Source organism: Lemur catta, chromosome 4, assembly GCF_020740605.2.
Source record: "Lemur catta isolate mLemCat1 chromosome 4, mLemCat1.pri, whole genome shotgun sequence".
Classification (NCBI taxonomy): Eukaryota; Metazoa; Chordata; class Mammalia; order Primates; family Lemuridae; genus Lemur; species Lemur catta.
Window position 1 is genome coordinate 72,568,918 of NC_059131.1, and position 22,519 is coordinate 72,591,436.

Genomic DNA, 22,519 nt, shown 5'->3' on the forward strand with positions numbered 1-22,519 from the left:
TGTCTAAAAAAAAAAAAAAAAAACAACAACAACAAAAACAAAAAAAAACCCAAATGATCAATAAGGTCAAAGGGTCAGCCTCTAATGCTGAAAGGCTTAAAGCACCCTAAGAAGTGAAATGTCATCCTCTGGGTGTTTTTAAAAACCTGTAAACTTCCTTCAATTCTTCAAATTTAAGCATCTTCATTTTACTTGACCAATTTAGGAACATTAGCAGCAAAAAAATATTTCAAAATGAGTACCCCAACTAGTTAATAAAGAAAGAAAAATTAATCACTAAACAAGAATTTCATCCACTGCCTGAAAATACCAGGAATTCATAAGAAAATCCAATCTGGTGATGACAAAGGAACTGAAGTGTCAGAGACGAAATCTAACATGCTCAACCAGGATCAGGGTCGGCACTGAGCAGAACTCGAGAGTGAACACTACAATCTTAAAGTTTCCAAATTCTATATTGGGTTGACTTTCACCATTTCACACAAAAAAGTTTACCGGAGTTAAATTCTCTCAAGAACAATCCATTTCCATTGAAAAAAAAGACAACTTTAATACCAAAAAAAGCAACTGGCTTAAGATTCTAAAGTCATGGTTATTTTTGAAAAATGGATAACTCTGACGCTTTTCTTACCAATGAAGCCCAGCTGGGAAAACTCTAGAATCATCCACTCCTCAGAAGAAAGTTGAAGTGCAAAATTTTTTATAGTATTAAAATAATTCTGTTTGACAATGATGTCATCTTCAAGCTAGAGAAAATTGAACGATCATATTAATAAATCAAAAAGAGAAGGAACGATGTACACAGAAGGACATTATTATGGAAAAATCCAAGCACACTTTCATCATGAAAGTCAAAGAAACAATGGTCAAAACCAATGAAAAAAGAAAAAAAAGCCAACAGCTTTCCCTCCCCACCCTCTACCCTGCTGGCTGAGGTGACCAATGTGAAAAGTTGGGTGTGCATCCATTTGACACCTTCTGTATGTGCATATAGCACATACAGCTCCATATATAAGGTCCCATCCCCCTTTTCATTTTTATAAACAGGGATAATACTATGAAACTAGTATTCTTAATATATCATGAACATCTTTCCAGGTTAATAAATATCTATTTAAACCATTCAATTTAATGATGCTTACTATTCCCTGGGATAGATGTATTACAATTTGTTCAGCTCTTTCCTGCTCACAGGCAGGCATTCAGATTGTTTCCCAGTTTTTCTCGATGCAAACCATGCTGCAATAAATAAGCTTGTACCTACATGTCAGTGCATTTCATTTCTGTAGGATAGACTCCTAAAAGTCCCCATTGTATATTTTAATAGACACCTACGAGATACTTAAGGAGGTGTGGCAATTCAGAGGGCCAGGTACTGGGCTCTGCCGGCACCGTGTGCTCTCTGTGCTTGGTGGTGTCACCAGTGCTCCAGGCAGCTGACAGAGATCAGGGATCCCGACACCCGTAACAGCTTCCACCACACAATCGCCCCCCGCAAACTTTAAAGTCACAAGAATATTTTAACATCCTAAAAAAACTTTTCCTTTTCTTAGTTTCATCTTATTATTCCTCATTACCTAACCAGTTTTTATTTGTTTTAGCATTTGACTTTTCATGCATTTAAGTACTGTAGGCTTTCTTCTTGCTATCTGTGAAGAAACAGTAGCAATATTTGGAAAGATATGCTATCGACTGACTTGCCAACTATGTTATTATACTAATGACTAACTCACTTCTATCATGTTTCAGACATCATCCTAAACCCTGGGAATATATCAGTAAACAGAAAAAAACATGTTGTATGCCCCCAGAGCTTTAAGGGAGGCTAGAGGGAAAATCAGACCAAGCACAGAGCTATCCCGTCATTTAACCTTGCTTTCTGAACAAAAAGATGCCTATGCTCAAACCTAAACATTCACTGAACATGTGCAAATGAAAGATGATCCTGGCTATCAGGCAAGTCTAAATGCCTACTTAAAATTTAGTGCACTAATGTTGGTTACCACATATATTTAAATTCACATTTGATACATGAAATTAGAAAATTTTTTTTCTTCCACTCTCATATCTCACCAAATAATTTCACTTTTTAAGATAAAATAATGGTAGACTCATGTGCAGCGAGATTGTGAATACCCTTCACCCAGTCTTCCCCAATATCCCATCCTCCAATGTAACTACATACACTACCACAACAAAGTTGGCTTTGATACAATTCATTGAACTTATTCAAATGTCACCGGTTTTACATGCACTCATTGTATGTGTGTGTATTTACTTCTATGCAATTTTATCACATGCGTATCTTGGTGACCACCACACAGGAAGTATATACAACAGCTCCCACGAGGATCCCTAGAGCTGCCCTTTTACACTCACAGCCACCTTCCCCCCTTTCCCGCCTTCCTAACCTCTGGCAACTAATAACCTGCTCTCCGTCTCTGCAGTTTTGTCATTTCAAGAATACCATATAAATGGAATCCTATAGCATGCAAACTTCTGAGATTGATTTTTCAAATTCAGCGTAATTCCCTTGAGATCCAAGTTGTTGCATGCCTCCACAGTTTGTTTCTTTCAATTGTTTAGTATGCCATGGTATAAATGTCCCACAGTGTTCTTAACCAGTCACCTGCTGAAGGACATCTGGGTTGTTTCCAGTTTGGGGACATGGCTAACAAAGCTGCTATGAACATTCATGTACAGGTTTTTAGTGAACATAAATATTCCTCTGACATCAGTATTTTGTCATAGCAAGAGCTACTCTGAAAAATCTAACACACCTCTCATTAGTGATTGCTAATTTACAGAAGGAAGCTAGAAAGATGCAATATGTTGTTTTTTTACAGTATATAAATGTAGTATCAGAAAGAGGTGTAGTACTACACACATATATGTATATATTCGAGTTTTTTAAAAGTACAAGGAGAAACCAAAAACTAATGGTGGTACCCATGGGGGAGGGAGGAAACAGGGAGAAGGGGATGGGATAAAAATGAGACTTCTGTGAATGTATCTTGTTTCACATGAGTTTTGATTTGGAAGGTTATGCTTTTTATAGCTAAAGAGGAAAAGAGGAAGCCTAAAAACTGAATACAAACCAAATACAAATGAACCTAGTTTCATGTCAAGTAGGTGGCATGGCCACACAAGATAAAGAATTACTTCAAGTGGCCGGGCGCGGTGGCTCACGCCTGTAATCCTAGCACTCTGGGAGGCCGAGGCAGGTGGATCGCTCAAGGTCAGGAGTTCGAGACCAGCCTGAGCAAGAGCGAGACCCCGTCTCTACTTAAAAAAAAAACCACAAAGAAATTATCTGGCCAACTAAAATATATATATAGAAAAAAAAATTAGCCGGGCATGGTGGCACATGTCTGTAGTCCCAGCTACTTGGGAGGCTGAGGCAGTAGGATCGCTTAAGCCCAGGAGTGTGAGGTTGCTGTGAGCTAGGCTGACGCCACGGCACTCACTCTAGCCCAGGCAACACAGCGAGACTCTATCTCAAAATAAATGAAAGAAAAGAAAGAAAGGAAGAAAAGAAAGAAAAAGAAAAGAAAAGAAAAGAAAAGAAAAGAAAAGAAAAGAAAAGAAAAGAAAAAAGAATTACTTCAATTAACTTCCAAACACAGTACATTGACTAGATGTTCCTATCAAGGTACATTTCGTGGGGAAAAAAGGACAAAGAAGGTCTAAACTGCATTTAGTAGTCTTGTTGTTAGAGTAGTGATAATGGTATTGATATTTTAAAACTATTTTAGCTATACTATCAAATAAAACAATTATGCTATTAAGATAATCTCATTAAAAACCAAGATTTTCAGTTTAAGAGAAAATAGGAAATGTATGTATAAATTCAAAAAGTTAAGTAAAAACCCTATCATCTTATGATAACCCTATCATCTTATATCTTAATCCAATATGAATTAAAGCTATTAACATCAATGCAAATGTGTGATTTTTTTTTTTTGCCTCTGAAAAATAAAACACACTTTTCCTTGCTGAAATTCCTACAAGCAAAGACAATACAATAGCAACGAGCACCTCAAGAGTCCAGACTGTTCCTATATACCATCCGCCTCTGAGAGCAACAGGGCTCCTTAGAGAAATGATCTGGGACAGGAAATGCGCAAGATCTGAAAGCAAAGAAGTGATCAAAGATGACTGAACTTACATAGAAAGGATACAAGAGCCAATTTGAAGAGGTTCCCCCTGGATTATGATGTATCAATGTGAGCATCAATAAGAATAATGATTGCAATGGATTGAGGCAAATCAAATATATTTTAAAAATCCATGAGTTCATAATGATACTTTTAAGACGACCACCCCTGGAGACTGCTAGGGCATCAACTTTAAAATTTAATAAAGAGAAAGAATCAAGCATTTATTCTTTTTTTTCTTTATCAACTATTTTTTGAAAAAACCTAATAGTTAAGGAAGGAAATTTGTTTTATTTCAGATTATAGGGGTACAAACGTTTTGGTTACATGAATTACTTTTGTACAGTTTGATTCAAAGTTATAAGGGTGTCCATCACCCAGATAGTGTGTATTGTACCCATCAGGTGTGAATTTACCCATCCCCTCCTTTCCAGGAGGGAAAATTCTTTATAGAAGAACTCAGCACATAAGAGCATTAGAAATTACAGAATTAGAAAATCGCCACTTGGAAACTTCTAATGAAATAATCGATGTCAGAAAAAAATCACCCATGGCTGCTGAGAGCATAAGCAGAATGGCGGCTGGGGAGCGTCACGAGGGAAGACGAGCTGGCGCACTGAGCCCACTGATCATCCCCGCAACACCGAACGTGGGGCCGCCTGACATAATGTGCTTCACTCTGTGCTATAGCAAGGATCACACTAGTACCACCTGCGAAGTGCCTGCACCATCTAACAGTTTTCTAGAAGACACTGTCTTCAACCCCGAGTTGTTTGTGATAAAGCACTTTGTGAAGCTGCGTATGACGCTGTCACTGGAAACTACATTCCAAGCCACAGGCGTAACACCAGGACAGGTGGCATTTTTCTCTTCCCTTTGGGTATGTGTCTGTGATGACCACAAAGTAACCCCAGACTTTTAAAGCATTCTTTAAAAGCCTTGGGTATGATACAACACATGCAACCACGAAGTCCCGTCACCAGGGGACAATTACGACATCTGGGATAAATTCCTTTGCTCCCTTCCTCCTCACCCTGCTTTTCCCCAGATTTTCTAAGGTAAAATTTATCCTTTATAAACATTCAAAACTAGCATTAAACTGAGGACTTCTGAGGCTAATATGTTTTCCCCATAATAATTTGTAGATCATGATGGACTCGTTGAGAGAATTCCACATGAGACTGCGTAAAGACTTCAATATAAAGCAACTCCCTTTTTCCCGAGGTGTAATTGTGAGGCAAATATGATCATTTTAAGAATGTTCATTGAATTTGTCTTTGAAACAGCAGAAAAATTAGTAACAATCTAAATGACCTTATTATTATAAGGAGATTATGAGACCTGGACAATGATACTTCAAGAAGCAACTAAAAAATCATACGAATTTACCAGCATCTAAAGGTGCGTATCTATTATACAATATGTTAAGTGACAGAAAAACAGGTTATCAGACAGAACGTACAGTATGATCCTGTCATTGTAAAAGAGCACTGTTTCAGAGTGACATCAGCAAGATGGTGGAATAGGAAACTCCAGACCCTTCTTCCCCAAGAGACACGGATTTAAAATAAGAGCATTAAACAGCCAGAACCCCTCCCTCAGGCACACAGTATAGGGCGATTGGGAGCAAACACCCAACTCCCGACTTTTCTCTGGGAAGAGAAAAGAGCAGACATACACCCAGTGTTTCTGACTTCTGGGGGTGCAGTCTGAGGGGCTGGTTTCTTGTCTCGTCTAAATCCAAGCAGTGGCAGGAACAGGGTGCCAGGCTGGGGGCCAAGAACAAAGGCCGTCAGTTGGCAGCGGAAGCCGCAGTACCACAGCAGACACTAGGTGGAGCTCCAATACCGCAGCTTATTATAACATCGGCGAGACCACAGTATTGCAGACAGACACCAGAACGAGCTGCTAAGCAGAACCAGTAAACTCAATTAGGAGATTACAGCCACAACCCCAGAGACGACTAGGCCTCAGGAAAGATTCCAAACTAGATCTCCATCTAGTTTGACTGGAGAAAGTCCTTCCAGTAAAAACTCAGACTGCAAAGACGGGGAGACATTGTTGGTTTTTCAAATGTCAAAATCACAACAAACAAAAACAAGACATACAAAGAAACAGAAAAACTGGGCATATCCAAAGGAACAAATTAAATCTCCAGAAACCAACCTCAAAGAAACAAAGATATATGAATTACCAGAAAATTAAAAATAACTATCATAAGGGTGCTTAGTGAAGTAAGAGAGCATATATAGACATATGCATGAAATCAGGGAAATCATGCATGAACAAAATAAGAGTATCAAAAAAGAGCTAGGAACCGTGAAAAAGAACCAAACATAAATTTTAGAACTGACGAACACAAAACCTGAACTGAATGAAAAATTTCACTAGAGGGACTAAATATTAGGCTTCACCAAGCAGAAGAAAAATTAGTGAACTTAAAGACAGGACTTTCAAAATTACCAAGGCAGGAGCACGAAGAAAAAAAAGAAAAAAAGACAGCCAATTCTCCAGGAAGACATAACAATTATAAAGATGTACCTTACATAAGAAGCAAATATATGAAGCCAACATTGACAGAATTGAAAGGAGAAATAGGCAACACCACAATTATAGAAAGAGACTTCAATACCCCACTTTTAGTTATGGATAGAACCACCAGACATGAGAGCAAAAAGAAAACAGAGGACTTCAACAACATTTTAGAGCAAATAGACCTCAAAAATATATACAGAACACTCTACACAACAAATAGCAGAACACACATTTTTCTCAAGAGGGCATGGGAACTTCTCCCCAAGACAGACCACCTATTAGGCCACAAAACAAGCCTTAACAAATTTAAGACGACTAAAACCATACAACGTATCTTCTCTGACCACAACAGAATGAAACTAGAAATCAATTGCAGAAGGAAAGAAGGAAAATACTCATATACACAAAAATTAAACAACACACCCTTAGAGAACCAACTGGTAAAGCAGAAATCACAAGGGCATTTAGAAAATATCTGGAGATAAATGAAAACAAAAACACAATAAACCTAATAAATCTTTAGCTAGGCTTAGCTAAATAATTAAAATTAGAAATGAAAGAGGGAACATTACAACTGATGTCACAGAAATAAAAGAATTAAGAGACTGCTAGAAATAATTATGTGCCAAAAGAGTGGATAACCTAGAAGAAATTGATAAATTCCTAAAAACATATAACATGCCAAGAGTGAATCATGGAGAAATAAAAAATTTGAAACACATTTATAAAAAGCGAGGAGATTAAAGCAGTAATCAAAAACCTCCCAGCAAAGAAAAGCCCAAGACCAGGGAACTTCACTGAAGAATTTTGCTGAACATTTGAAGAATTAACACCAATCTTCCTTCCAAAGAACTGAAGAAGGAACACTTTTCAAACACATTCTGTGAGGCCAGTATTACTTTGATACCCAAGCCAAACAAAGACACAAGAAAACTACAGACCAACATCCCTGATGAATATGGATACAAAAATCCTCAACAAAATACTATTAAATAGCAAACAGAATTAAACTGCACATTAAAAGGATTAACACCATGACCAAGTAGGATTTATACCTGCAATGCAAGGGTGGTTCAATATATGAAAATCAGTCTAATACACATTACAAAACAGAGGGAAAAATACATGATCATCTTGACTGATAGAGAAAAAGCATATAAAATTCAACACAGTTTTGTGACAAAAAACTCTACAAACTAGAAATAAACAGAAACTGCCTCGACATAATAAAAGTTGTATAGGAAAATCCCACAGCTAAGATCAGACTCAAGAGTAAATGGCTGAAAGCTTTCCCTCTAAGATCAGGAACAAGGCAAGGATGCCCACTTTCACAACCACTAGTCAACATAGTACTGGAAATTCTAGCTAGAGCAATTAAACAAGAAAAATAAATAAAAGTCATCCAAACTGGAAAAGAAGAAGTAGAATTATCATTATTTGCAGATGACATGATCTTATATATAGAAAAACAGAAAGAATCCACAAAAAACTATTACAACTAATAAACTGCTTCAGCAAAGTTTCAGGATACAAAATCAACACATAAAAATCAGATGTATTTCTATACACTAACAATGACCAATCCAAAAAAGAAATTCAGAAAACAATCCTATTTTCTTAGCATCAAAAAAGATAAAATACTTAGGAATAAACCAAATCGAGGAGGAGTAAAAAAAAAAAACTTTTACACCTCCTTGGTTTGGTTTTTAAAATAAAAACTATAAAACAATACTAAAAGAAGTCAAAGATGATACAAATATATGGAAAGCTATCCTGTGCTCATGGATGGAAGACTTGATATTAAAACATCCACACTACTCAAAGTGATCTACTGTGGAAAGGAATGTAAAATGGCTTAGTCACTATAGACTAAGTATGGAGTTCTTCAAAAATTATAAATAGAACTATCATATGATCTAGCAACTCCTACTTCTAGGCATATATCCAAAATAATTCAAAGTAGGAGCTTGACAAGAAAAGTGGACACGCATGTTCATCCAAGTATTATTCACAATAGCCATGAGTTAGAAGTAACCCCAATGTCTATCAACAGATGAATGGATAAAGAAAATGTGGTATATACAATGGAATATTACACAACCTTAAGAAAGGGAACCCATCACATGCTACAACATGGATGAGTATATTACGTGAAGTAAAATGAACTGGTCACAAAATGACAAATACTGTTTGATTCCACTCATATGGATTATCTAACGTAGTCAAAATCATAGAAACAGACAATAGAAAGCCGGTAACCGAGGGCAGGGTGGAGCAGGGAGGGTGAACTGATGTTCAGTAGGCACAGAGTCTCAGTTCTGCAAGACGAAAACGTTCTAGAGATGTTGCACCACATAAATCTACCTAACACGACTGACCTGCACACTTAAGAAATACTTAAGATGGAAATATAATGGTATATGTTTTTACCACAATAAAAAAGGTTGTATTAAACAAATTAATATAAAGCATAAATTGTAAAGAACGATGCCTGCACATGGTAAGAACGCTCTAAGTGCAAGTTCATAGTTGCTGCTCCTGTTTTAATATCTTATATAACTGACCCTGCTTACAGTTTCCTTACCATCCTCTTTCTTATCCCCACCTTATCCTTGAGTTCCTCAATATTTACTCTTCCTATACTCCACAAAAAATATTTAAATTTCTATTAATTCTCCCTTGGAGAGAAATTTAAAACAAATTTTAAAAGCAATGCAACTACACTTTAAAATTCTGTATATGAAGTTCTTAACTATAATGTACATATTTTATATATTGGCCTTAGAACAGCAAGGTTCAACTACAATATTTGGGTTATGTTCAAACAAAATGCTTTCCTTTTTATTTTGAAATTAAAATAAGACTTCTCTAAGGTGTTTAAAGGAAATGTACTCCCTAAATCTAGGATATCTTGTTTTTACATGCAAAACTTTTATGTGCCGTTATATACAATGTTATGTTCTGACCGTATTCATTTACATTTCCTACCCTGTGAGCCAAGGAAGAGTTAATACACATGTGAACTTAGCTGGCTCTAAATCCAATGTCAAGGGACACAAAGTCTGTCCTCAGTTTACCTGCCTTCCCATGTGAGGCCATGCTTTCCTTCTTTCTCCCCTCCCTGGGGCTCCCCACCTCAGAGGCTGCCCAACCATTTCTCTTCTGACTCAGGGACCCAGAGTCTCCGCTTGCCACCTGCATCAAAATGCCCTCTTAAGAAAAGGATCTAATAAACTTTTTATATTGAAAAATAATAACTGACAGGCTTAGTGTGCTATACTTCTCAAGGGTATTTGCATTTTGAACAAGGAACAAAAACACTCCTTGGTTAAAGAAATGAAATTCCAGCTGTGGAATTTAAGCTTAAGTCATCAAGGAGAATGAGATTTGGAAGAAATAAGAACTTCCTAGAATTCTTTAAGCTGTTGCCTACCTAACTTAAAACCCATATCATCATAGGATTATTCTACTTGTATAGTGTTAGGGCTATGCCAGTAGAAATTGGACTTTGAGAATTAAAATTCAATTTTATTATCTTCAATATAAATGGAACTGTATTATGGCCTACAAAAAAATATTTTACCATAAGATCACTAAAAAAAAAGTATAAGAAAATCCTTCTTTAAAACTTGCCAAATAATTACATCTTAGTTCTTTTTAACAGTGGAGAGAGGGAGGTGGAGAGAGAAGATGGAGGAATGGGAGAAAAAGGCGGTGATGAGTGAGCTGCACATGTTCACCGTTAATTGGAAAGCCGGCGTCTGTGCTCACTGGAGAAGAAACCTCAGAGCCCACATTCTCAGTTACCATGGAGACCCCTCTGCTCTCTGAGATACAGTTATCATCGTACAGATCTTAGAGGGCTTGTGCTATCAAAACTTCCTGTTTTAATGAAAATGTACCCTTGATAATACTTTTTCTTTAGAAGTGTGAAAAACATTAAAGGAAAAACCATACTTACCTGAATGTAATAGATGCCCTTTTCCTGAGCATACATCATTAGAAAACAATAATCCAGGTTTTGCTTTGTTCTCCATCTGAAACAGACATTTTCAAAAAATAAGTTAGGAATCAGACTCAAATTTAGTAAAATAAGATTAGATGGTATTAATATGAGCCTCAAGTGTCCATGTAACATGTCACATATGTATATATACACACACTTAGGAGAGAGATTCAAAGACAATTCACTTCCCTCTATCGAAGCCTTTATTAAAATGTATTCCAAGAACACTAATCCTAAAGATGCCCCAAGGGAAAAGGAGTCTAATGTCAAGTAAGTTTGGGAAACATTGTACACATATCCCGCCTCCCCCTTCTAGGGACATACTAGCACATCAGAGGCGCTAAAACATCCAGCAGTAAAGATACTTGTTGAAAAAAAAAATTGTCTTAACCCAGTATTTTCCAAACTTATTTGACCAGAGGCCCTTTTTTCAGTAACATCTTAATGTCTCATCAACCCAGAGCTTCAAAAATGACACTTTAGGGATCACTGCTCTGGTGCCTAGGACTGTGCTTTGCATACAGACAGAAATTAATAAATGTGTCTCGAATGCTTTAAAAAAGAACACCACCACATTAAAATTTAAAATACTAAGTCTTTTTAGTGAATTCCTGGCAGCCTACAGAAGCTCAGTGACAAACGCAGAATAAGAGAAGTGGCTCTAAAAGCCAGTTTAAGAAAAACACAACAAAATAAAAGCTCATAATAAGCTTTTATTCATACTAACAAAACTTCTCCAGAATATGTCACAAGCTGTCCTGAACTTAATGACACTACCCAGAATATTCTACCAAATTCAACCCTAAAATTTTTTTTTTTGAAAAAATAAGATAGTCTTTATTTATACAGTTGACAAAGACATTAAAAAGTCCAGTATTGGGAAGGCTGTGAAGTAAGTACTGTCATACAATATTGGTGTTGTACATAAAGTGTTAAGTGCCAACCCTAAATTTTTTTAAGCTTCAATAAGCAAGAACTGCATTTATTAGATATTACACTCACATGGGTGGAAGACATTGAATGATCCGTGGCTCACCTTACTCTTTCTTTAGAATCTCCAAATGTCTCCTTCAAGTTTGTCAAGTCAGGATAATAGCTTTCAGGGGGTGATATTACTTCCACCAGGCCAGAACTGATTTCTTTAGAAAATCTATCGTAAGAAAGGTTAGAGTTATTTAAGTTCTGTGGGATTTTATTTATCTTAGTGCCTAATTTACTGTTTTTAACATAAAACACATCTGTAATTGTTTGTAGCAGGGAATAATTTTGTGGTCACAGTGTGTTAAATGGAGCAGCTCATCACTGATTTTATTTACCAAAAAATACAGGTTTTCCTTTTTTTTTTTTTTTTAAGTAATGCTTTAAAAACATTGTAAAATGCACTATACTTATAGTAGCATAGAAATCCTAGGCAAACTGCAGGCATTACATGCCTAAAATGTATCAGAATTTAAAAAAAAAAAATCAAGGTCCTACAGAAAACAGGGAACTGAAGAGAAATAAACGAATATATCTATATATCTAAATACATATATATTTATGCAAACATAAAACTTCCTCAATTTTCAGAAAGCTTTAGTTGTGGATTATAGACTACCTGTCATTCTAAACTAGTGTTTCTCAGTGCGGGGTGGGGGGTGATTTTATCCCTCCCAAGGACATTTAGCAACATCTGGAGATGTTGCGATGTCGCCACTGTGCGCAATACTACTGACATTCAGTGGGTAGACACCAGGGACCCTGCTAATCATTCTGTAATGCACAGGACAGCCCCTACAACAAAAAATTATCTGGCCCAAAGTGTCAAGAGTGTTGAGGTTGAGAAACCCTTTTCTATGGTTTTTAAATTAGTCTGTACCGACTCAAATGTAATTTCTTTCACATTTGCATTCTCCCTTCTTTGATCTTCAAAATCTCCACAAATTCTTGTGCAACTACCTGCCTTTGCACAAAATGCTCTTAGTGCTTAACGAAACTTTTTTTCTGGCCTTGGTTTTCTACACAGTGAGGAAGAAGTAAATCAACAGAATTATTATACCGCACAAGCCCCACAGCCCTGCCCATGTGGTCTATGGGAAGGTACAGGAAGGGGGAACGAACGATAATTATCGTGCTGTTCCTTTACTTAAGGAGTCTATACCAAATTGTGCTTCTATAAAGACTTCCAAGAAATTCAGCACTTGAGGAAAATCTAACAAATGACAATTTAATCCTGAACTACGCATATTCTTTTAAATCTCCAGTTTTAACATTTTGATAGACAAGGAGAGCCACGATATTTTAAATCTACAGTTAGCAAATAACTGTTGCTTCTCTTGTCATTTTATGTAGAAGGCATGTCTTTTAGGGACAAAAGCAGATACAATTCAATGAAAGAAACCTCTATCAAGACTAATTTTTATATCACTATTAAAATTGCTAAGGCAATATTATACAAAGTAATAATACCTGAAACTTACTAAGCTTTCCATCTGTCACCTGCTATGTGCCTTGCTCATAGCAAACTGGTATTCAATCTTTGCAGAATAGAAGAACAAATTAAGACATAGTTTAGCACTGAAGTCTGAAATTGCTACATGAAAATCTGCCTGGATAGCAGAAAAATTTTTGCCTGGTAAACACAATGTGAAAGATTTAAATAATCTCATGTGATTCTCTTTATATTCACTGCCTTCAAGATTAGAGACTGTTATTTGATAGTGTTACACACAAATGACATTCAAGTCTTTTCCATAATGAAATACCATTAGACAACTAGATATAGATGCACCTACTTTATGACAATGTAAAAGACCAATGGTAGGTGTCTAATTAACATGAACTTCACAGAGAAATGAACTATAAAAAAGGAATTTTCTTTTAGCAAAAAGCCAAGAGATAATAGTAACTGAAATATTTTCATGTTTACAATTAAGAAGGACTTACTCTTTCTCCAGGTTGGCAACAACACCATGTACGTAATCAGTATCTGTCTGGGAAAGAAAAGAAAATGTACCTACATTCATGTTTTTATATTTTTATTTAACTTTTAATATTAAATTCAAACTTAAATGATGAAAACATTCACGAAAAATATTAAAGTTTTTGACAATTTAAGAGATTTGCATTTCTGTGTTGTTCTATTACACTGCACTACTAAATGTCATTGAGTACTTACCAATACAGTAAGCGGAGTTTTAAGTTTTTATTATTTTTAATTGTCTATGTTCAATTCATCAGAAAAACTGAGCACAGACACTATACTTCTTTGGAAACATCCAAACTATAAATAATGAATAGTAGTAGTAATAGTTCTTGCAACATGCTGTCAAGAAAGATTTTTCCACCTCAAATCATAAAACCTAGGTCAAAATTTGCCTGTTTAGCCGGGCGCGGTGCCTCACGCCTGTAATCCTAGCCCTCTGGGAGGCCGAGGCGGGTGGATCGCTCGAGGTCAGGAGTTCGAGACCAGCCTGAGCCAGAGCGAGACCCCGTCTCTACTAAAAATAGAAATAAAAATTATCTGGCCAACTAAAATATATATAGAAAAAATCAGCCGGGCATGGTGGCGCATGTCTGTAGTCCCAGCTACTCGGGAGACTGAGGCAGTAGGATCGCTTAAGCCCAGGAGTTTGAGGTTGCTGTGAGCTAGGCTGACGCCACGGCACTCACTCTAGCCCGCGCAACACAGTGAGACTCTGTCTCAAAAAAAAAAAAAAAAAAATTTGCCTGTTTGCTACCAGACTGAAAATAAGTCACTTCTGAGTTTGTTTTCTATCCTATTAAAAACAAAACAAAAAAAAGGTGGGAGGAAATACCTTACAGATTATGAGATTAAATGATAAAACTATGTAAAAAAAAGCTGTGTTATACTATATTATTATTAAATACTGATACTAAGAACCTGAATCAAGAACACTTTATTCATTATGTATAGTTTGGATGTTTCCAAAGAAGTACAAATAGTTTCTGTGTTCAGTTTTTCTAGTGAATTGAACATAGACAATTAAAAATAAAAACTTAAAAATCTGCCTACTGTATTGGTAAGTACTCAATGATATTTAGTAGTGCAATATAATAGAACAACACAGAAATGCAAATCTCTTAAATTGTCAAAAACTTTAATGTAAGAAGGCTACATGTTAGAAATACGTTTATCAGACCAGACCTGTGTATTTTTAAGTTATGAACAAGTGAAAATGCAATATTCTCTGTTAATTTTACTTTTTTTCCTTATTCATTTAATGAAAAACATAGTCACATTTCACAAACATTTATTGAGTAACTCTACTAGGCCAGGCTGGAACCACTGAAATGAACAAGATAAATCAAAGTATGGCAAAAATGTGTTTAAAAAGACATTTTCAGCTGAGTTCAGACCTAATCCAGCCTGGAATATACGGGCATCAGAGGAGCCTCCCTGGAGGAGGTGACACTCAACTGTAGTAACTGGCTTGTTCCAAGGCTCTGGTTCCCAGGTGTCTAACAGAGATGAACACCTTTAACTCCTCCCTTCTAAGGGGTGAACTGAGTCTGTCCCTGGTGCTATGGCAAAGACCATGGAATTGGACCAAAGTGAGAATTCCAACTTTGCCTCTTACTAGCTGACTAACCTAGGGGAAGCTGCTAAACCCCTCTGGTCCTCTCAGTTCCTTGGTAAAATGGAGATGATAGGAGAAACTGCCTTCTAGGATTGCTGCAGGGATTAAGAAAGTGGGGCAAAGATAGTGGACAAATGCAAATAATACTTCCCTGGGATCCATGTCCAGAAACCATCTGCCTCCTAACCCCATACCGAGTCAGGACCCTCAGATCCTTGCTCTCTCAAGGACTCTGGGAAGCTGCAGGGCAGCCAAGCTCAGGACATGGTGGGCCAGCAGCATGGGTTGCAGGGCTGCAGCCACATTTCCTAGCCAGCCAGAGCCCTCCCTATTAATGTCACATACAGTGACAACCTACATTAAAAATGCTCGACTGTTAAAAGACATCAGTGATATATAACATATGATCTATGCTATAAAGACTGCCAAAACACTTAATACTTGAGGAAAACAAACAAGGTACACTTTAACCCTGGAAATTATAAAACTATAGGATTATCTTCCCAATAGTAGTTTGTATGATTTATAACCAATTACATAAACATCTTAAAATTTAGGTGTTGAAAAATTATAGCCCAAAATACTACTGATTCATCAATATAGTAATATATAATTTAAAATCAAGAATAGAGACACCTAACAACTAGCCAGATAATCAGCAAGCATATAGAAGACTTGAACAAAACTATCAACCAACTAGACCTAACAGACATCTGCAGAAAGAACACTCCACTCAATAACATCATCCATTCTTTTTTAAGCACTCATGGAACATTGTCCAGCATAGACCATACACTAGGCCATAAAGAAGTATTGATAAATTTTAAAGTATATTCTCTGACCACAATGAAGTTAAATTAGAAATCAACAACAGAAGGAAATTTGGGAAAATCCTCAAATAGACAAAAATTTAAAAAATACTTTTCTAAATGATCCATGGGTCAAAGGAGAAATTACAAGGGGATTTATAAAGTATTTTGATCAGAATGAAAATAGAAACATGACATATCAAAATTGATGGGATGCAGCTGAAGTGGTATTTAGACATGTATAGCTTTAAATTGCCTATATTAGAAAACAAGATCTTCAACGAATAATCTACACATTTGCCTTAAAAAATTTAGACAAAGAAGAGTAAACCAAACTAAAAGCAAGCAGAAGGAAGGGAATGAAAAAGAAAGCAGAGGAATGATAAAGTCACAGGGAGTTCTTCTACCTTCCTTGCCAGCCAGCCAGAGCTAAAAAACCTAGAAGTTCTCAGAGGAGGAGGAAACTGGGGAGAGAAAAGCAAAGGAAACACAAACCAGGGGCTGGGTGGAGGGAGCAAAGAATGAAGACAGGAGACTATTGAGCGTAACGAACTTTGTAGAACTACTAGACTCTTTCTTTAGCCATGTACATAATTTTTTTCAAAAAGCAAAAAAAAAAAAAAAATACAGCCAATGGTATAGAAAAAAAATAATATCCTGTGTATTGCTAGACTTCAATTTAGGGACATCATCTATTATTTAATGGATTTTTAAAGATTTTTTAATCTCCAGTACATCCCTCATTTTAGCACTTAATTGAATACTTGTTCACTGAGTAAAAGAATACTTAGAATGAAGTCTTCACTTTTACCTTTATTAAAAAAATACGACTAATATGTAACTAAGAGAGCTTGCACTGTTTCTAAAGCTGTTGTATTCCTCAGGTACTTTGGGGTAGAAAAATGTTCAAAAACATTTGGGTAACTAAACCCTGGCTAAAAGCACACTGGAAAAGACTAACCCACCCATATAGAGTTCAGGGAAGAACACAGCATTGACAGCATTTCCCATTTTCCTTCCTGGAAATCATACGCAATTATCAATGACAACCAGACACAAAAACTGAACCTGTATTTTAAAATATTAATAGCCAAAATTCTCAGGCTCAAAAGGGATCCAGTTTGGTTCCAATAACCAGAGGTAACATGAAGAACTGCACAGATTAACTGTATTTGCAGGAAGCAGCCTGATAAAGTCATTATTCAAAAAAACCCAACTAGTCTGGAATACTACTCTGTTCCCTCATCCTCCTGTAAACCAGTAGCCTAGAGAAAAAACTCATCTGCTTCAATGACAACAAACATAATGACATAAACACAATGACATAAAAAAGGAACCAGCATAGCAACTACACAAAATACGAAAAAGGGGGAAATTCAGCAAAACCTATGAATAAGAACTACAAACACACACACATACACCCCCCAATCAATAGAAAACTAGTGACCAAACATTTCCTCATTAATTTAAAAGGAAAAAAACAAACCCTTAATTGAAGCAGTTGCCACTGGGAAGCAAAATTCATATTACTTCTTAAATTAAAAAAATAAATAATGAAAATAAATCAATTTAGCATTTGGGTCAAGATGTTTGAAAAGTAAAAATCGGAACTAAAAATGAAGAAAAAATTAATAATGTTAAAAGCAGACGTTAATGAGTTAGAAAACCAAAAAAAAAAAAAAAGGAAATAACAAATAAGTCCAAAGATGGTTTTGGGAATAACAAATAAAAGCAGATCCACTAACTAACGAATCAAAACCAGTGAAGGAGGCACAAATACACACACATGCACAAAGAAATCAGTGGGAAACAACCACAAAAAGAACAAGAGTCTACTTGGCTTGACTCTGTATAAAGCAAATTTTAAAACTTGGATGATATGGATAATTTTCTAGGAAAATATTTTATAAAAATTGGAAGGAAGTACAAATACCTCTTTATAGTCTAATATGAAACGTTAGCATTATCCCACCTGTATACAAATGGGGCCGTTAAATATCTCTAAATGGGTACAACTAACAACAGTTGTCACTTGTGCAGAGGTGAACCGGATGGCTACGACACAGCACTGGAAGGATGGCTCTTCAATGTATACAATACACCATATGGAATTTTAAAACCATGTGATTATCTATCCAAAAAATTAATTTAAATAAATAAATGTTTCCTAATGTAAAGAAAATATACAACAGAAAATAAAAATAAAAACTAAAAATGCCACAGCAATTTGATCAATTCTGTCTGGCTATTCAATTTCTATATTCATTTATAAGTTTATCTGCTTTGCAAATTTCTGACCAGAGGCCAGCTAACTAGCCCTGTTCAACCAACTTAAATCAAAGAATTTAAAGAAGGCATAGTAAAGGCTTCAGGCACTCTTGCTGTAAAACACAAACTACAATGGGCACAACAGTAAAATAAGAAAACTGAATGAAAAGCAAAACTTTTCATATCATATACCATATAATAAACACTCCATTTAGGAAATTCTCTAAAGTCAGTTTTTCAGGCACTATTCCAACATGATGAATTTGTTATTTCATTATAAAATCTTAACTCAAATCCTACAGTTTAAGAACTTAAAAACTAAATAGGCTTTTGGAATGCTTCTAAGGCAAACTGCAGAAATGATGTGAATATATAGGATGATATAAACGATATCCTATCTAAAGTTCTCTTTCCGATCCTCGGTAATCTTTATGGTTATCACCAACATCATCTGATTGTTATGGTTCAGGCAATATTCTGCCTTATCCTCGGTAATCTTTATGGTTATCACCAACATCATCTGAGTGTTATGGTTCAGGCAATATTCTGCCTGACACCCACCTAAGAAACTCATTTTGTCTCTTCCAAGCCCCTTGGAATAGCATTTAGCCATCTACCCCACACATATATTGACTACCTGTTCTGTTTGGTGGCAATTGTATAAAATTCAGGTATTCTTTAACAAGATACAACCTGTATCAGTCAGGATCTGAATTACAACCAACAAAAACTGACTCTGACAAAATAGTTTAAAAATGATTTACTGAAATATGACTAGGTAGAACTTACAGAACTCCCAGTTAGGCTAAGAAATGAGGCCAGGAAGGTGCAGCACGAAGGCTGGACCACAGCCAGAAATCACCGAGTGCTTCCCAATGCCACACAGCCTCACCCTGCCTGCCCTTGCCCTGCGGCCCCTGGAAAGACGCTGCCGCCACCGCTCCCCTCTATCATCAGAATGACTGTCCACAGTCCTAGCTCACTTATATTTCTTATTTTTTGTTACTGGCATATAGAAATGTAAGTTGAGCCTACATCCAACCACTTTCCTAAATACCTGTTATTCCTAATAATCTTATCTGTTCATTCTTTTGGATTTTCTGTGTCATCTGAAAATGACTCACTACTCAAAGTTCAGGATGAGACTATCCAAGTTGGTGAGCCCAGGTCACATGCCTTAACAGGCAGAGCAAATATCTGCCTCTTCAGTTCCCACCAAGATTTGTAAGATGGCGAATTCCCCAAATATAAACATGAAGCAGAAATAGTATTTTTTTGCCAGAATCTAGAGAGCACATTCTAGAAAAATATTTTGCCAGAAATGATGAGTAACAGAAATAATATAATATATAATAAGAAATATTACACATAAGGTTATAAAATACATAAAAATAATATGAGGCATACAGACAACAAAAGATCATTAGAATACAAAAAATATAATTAAATTTTAAGTTCAAATAAACACAGGAATGATACAATCTTAAAATCTGAACACCACACTTGGATCCTACCATGGATACTTCAGGACAGCTAGAATTCATTCCTCTCAACCTCTTCTGAAATTCCAGAGTCGAGGCAGTGAATTTCCAAATAATGCATCAACAGTCAACTATTGAAAACTGTGCATGTTTTATGAATGTCTCATCAAATATGCCCAACGGACCACTACAGATGAAATGGCCAGAGAGCAACAAAGAACAAAAATAAAGCTAATTATTAGTTTTCTGTCTCTCCTTTCCCTCCAGAGAGATATCTTATGGTTCTTACCTTTCAAGAAAAAAAAGAATACAAAGAACAAACAGAACAAGAAACAGCAAAGAAAAAATTATAAGCCTTGATGGCCTATGTGTATTCCTCTCCGGTTCTTTCTCATTCTTAATTTTCTCCTCATATGTTAAAATGAGCCAGAGATAATTCATGCCTTTACATAAATTTCTGATTTATTTGAAAATAATTGCAAAGGACGTATTTATTTTTGTCTATTTACTCTAGATTAATTTCAAATGGGAAAGGAGATGGCTTCACAAAAGGGATAAACTGGGACTTGAAGGATGAATAGGAAAGGGAAGGGAAGAGGCAACATTTCAGATGAGGGGATGGCACAAATGGAACTGAGAACACACAAAGCCCACACAATGAACTGGGATCGAATGACTGTAGCATGGACCTATTAATACTATGCTGTAAAGAACCTTTAATAGAGAGACCTGGAAGAGAAGCACTTTGGGAAAGCCAGATTAATTTAGTTATGGACAGATTAAGAGTTTCCCATAAAACAGTCAAATAATGTTATCAAGTAGGCAGAGGGCAATATGGGCTCGTGAAGAGGCAGAGGTCTAGAACTACCTACAGTGTAGATCACAGTCAAAGCCACAGAATATGCACTTGTTACTAGTGTTAAATGGGCCCCAGCCTACCATACCAGAACACTTAGGTAAAAACTACTAATCAAGGTAGAATCAAATACAGTGATTAATAATTTTAAATTGCCTAAAGGGGATTTAATGAACTCTTTAAAGTAATTTTTCTATTCAGACTAGACTTTCTTGATCAAGGTTCTATGTAGATGCATATATAAATACTGCAATCCAAGAAAGGATTCTTCAGAGATGGCAATACTGCTGACACTTGCCCCACATTTTCCATTTACAATACCTCTCCACATGTGATCTCATCGTGCCCCACACTGTGCAACAACACTAAGCTCCAAAGGGTCAACAGTGCTATTCTCATTGTGGAGATGAAGAAGCTGAGGCTCAAGAGAGCAGCCAGGCATGGTGGTTCATGCCTGTAATCCCAGCACTTTAGGAGGTAGACGAGGGAGGAATGCATGAGGCTAGGAGTTAGAGACCAGCCTGGGCAACATAGCAAGACCATGTGTCTAGGAAAAAAAAAAAATCAGCCGGGTGTGGTGGTGCATGTCTGTAGTCCCAGCTACTCAGGAGGCTGAGGTGAGACAATTGATTGAGCCCAGAAGTTCAAGGCTGCAGTGAGTTATGATCACACCACTGTATTCCAGTGTTAGCAACAGACTGAGACCTTGTCTCAAAAAAAAAAAAAAAAAGAGAAAACAACCAGCTGAAGTGGCAGAATCCAGCCCTGAACACAGGTCCTCTGACTCCAAACCCAGTGTTACTGCATCTTAGTGACCAGATGAACAGCTATAGCAAGAGGGTCTCGAATCCACATGTATACTAATCTCTGTATTTAGACTGAATACTATTTGTATAAGGATGGTTTTTCTTTTATAGTTTTAAGGCTTTTTTAAAATTAGATATCAATATATGCTCACTGTAAATGAATTCTAATTTTACAAAACTGTATCACAACAGAAAATAACATCACCATAATCCCAACTCTCAAGATATCTACTACTTACAGTTTGGAGTAAATTCTACAAGGCAATTTTCCTTACATATATTATTAATGCACAAGTGAGAGCTATGTAAATGTGTTTATGTACTTGAATATATTACTATACTTGCAAATGTTTCTACTGGATCAGTTTTCAGAAGCAGAATGTCAGGTCACAGCATATACTTTAAATTTTAATAGCTATTACCAAGTTGCTTTCCAAAGATGTTACAACCATTTCTACTGGTGTATAGTATGTTTGACAAATTTGATTACTTAAAATGTAAAAACTACTATAAAAGACAAAAAACAACATAAACAAGTTAATACAAATAAACTGGATAAAATATTTCAAAGAGTTAATTCCCCTCATATGAAAATTTCTTACTAATCAAAAATCACAGCTAAAAAATGAGCAAAAGTTACAACAATTATAAATACAAATAGTCAAAAACCACATAAATCAACATTTAATCCCACTCAGTAAATGAATACAAATTAAACAAAAACAAGGTATTGTTTTTTTAACCATGAAACTGGCAAAAAAAATTCAAAGATTAATAGTACCTATGGGAACAGAGCAACAAGCTCTGTCACATGGTCTATGGGAAGGGCAATAAACTGACTCAACTTCTGCAGGGCATTTGGGCCATGTACGAATATTTTAATGTATTAGTATATGGACTCTGAACCAGCAATTCCACAGTTAAGAATTAATACCAAGTCAGTAACTACACAAGTACATAACAATTCATTTACAAAAATGCTCTCCTATGTTATAAGAGATGAACCAGAGATAATTCATAT

General features: G+C 36.1%; 1 protein-coding gene across 5 annotated transcripts in view; it reads right to left on the bottom strand.

Moving 5' to 3' along the window:
- The window catches only part of MGAT4A (alpha-1,3-mannosyl-glycoprotein 4-beta-N-acetylglucosaminyltransferase A), a 100,979-nt gene that overhangs the window by 23,945 nt on the left and 54,515 nt on the right, over positions 1 to 22,519 (bottom strand). For 4 of the 5 annotated variants that reach the window (XR_006734773.1, XM_045550190.1, XM_045550192.1 and 1 more), the window contains exons 6-9: positions 13,624 to 13,670; positions 11,735 to 11,848; positions 10,654 to 10,729; positions 632 to 746 (exon numbers count right to left, since the gene is read on the bottom strand). Coding sequence is in view for 4 of the 5 variants with exons in the window: in XM_045550190.1 (XP_045406146.1) it covers positions 632 to 746; positions 10,654 to 10,729; positions 11,735 to 11,848; positions 13,624 to 13,670 (352 nt within the window). In the remaining variant the exon portion in view is untranslated. The remainder of the gene's footprint in view (positions 1 to 631; positions 747 to 10,653; positions 10,730 to 11,734; positions 11,849 to 13,623; positions 13,671 to 22,519) is intronic. The other variant, XM_045550193.1, reaches the window with a different exon arrangement.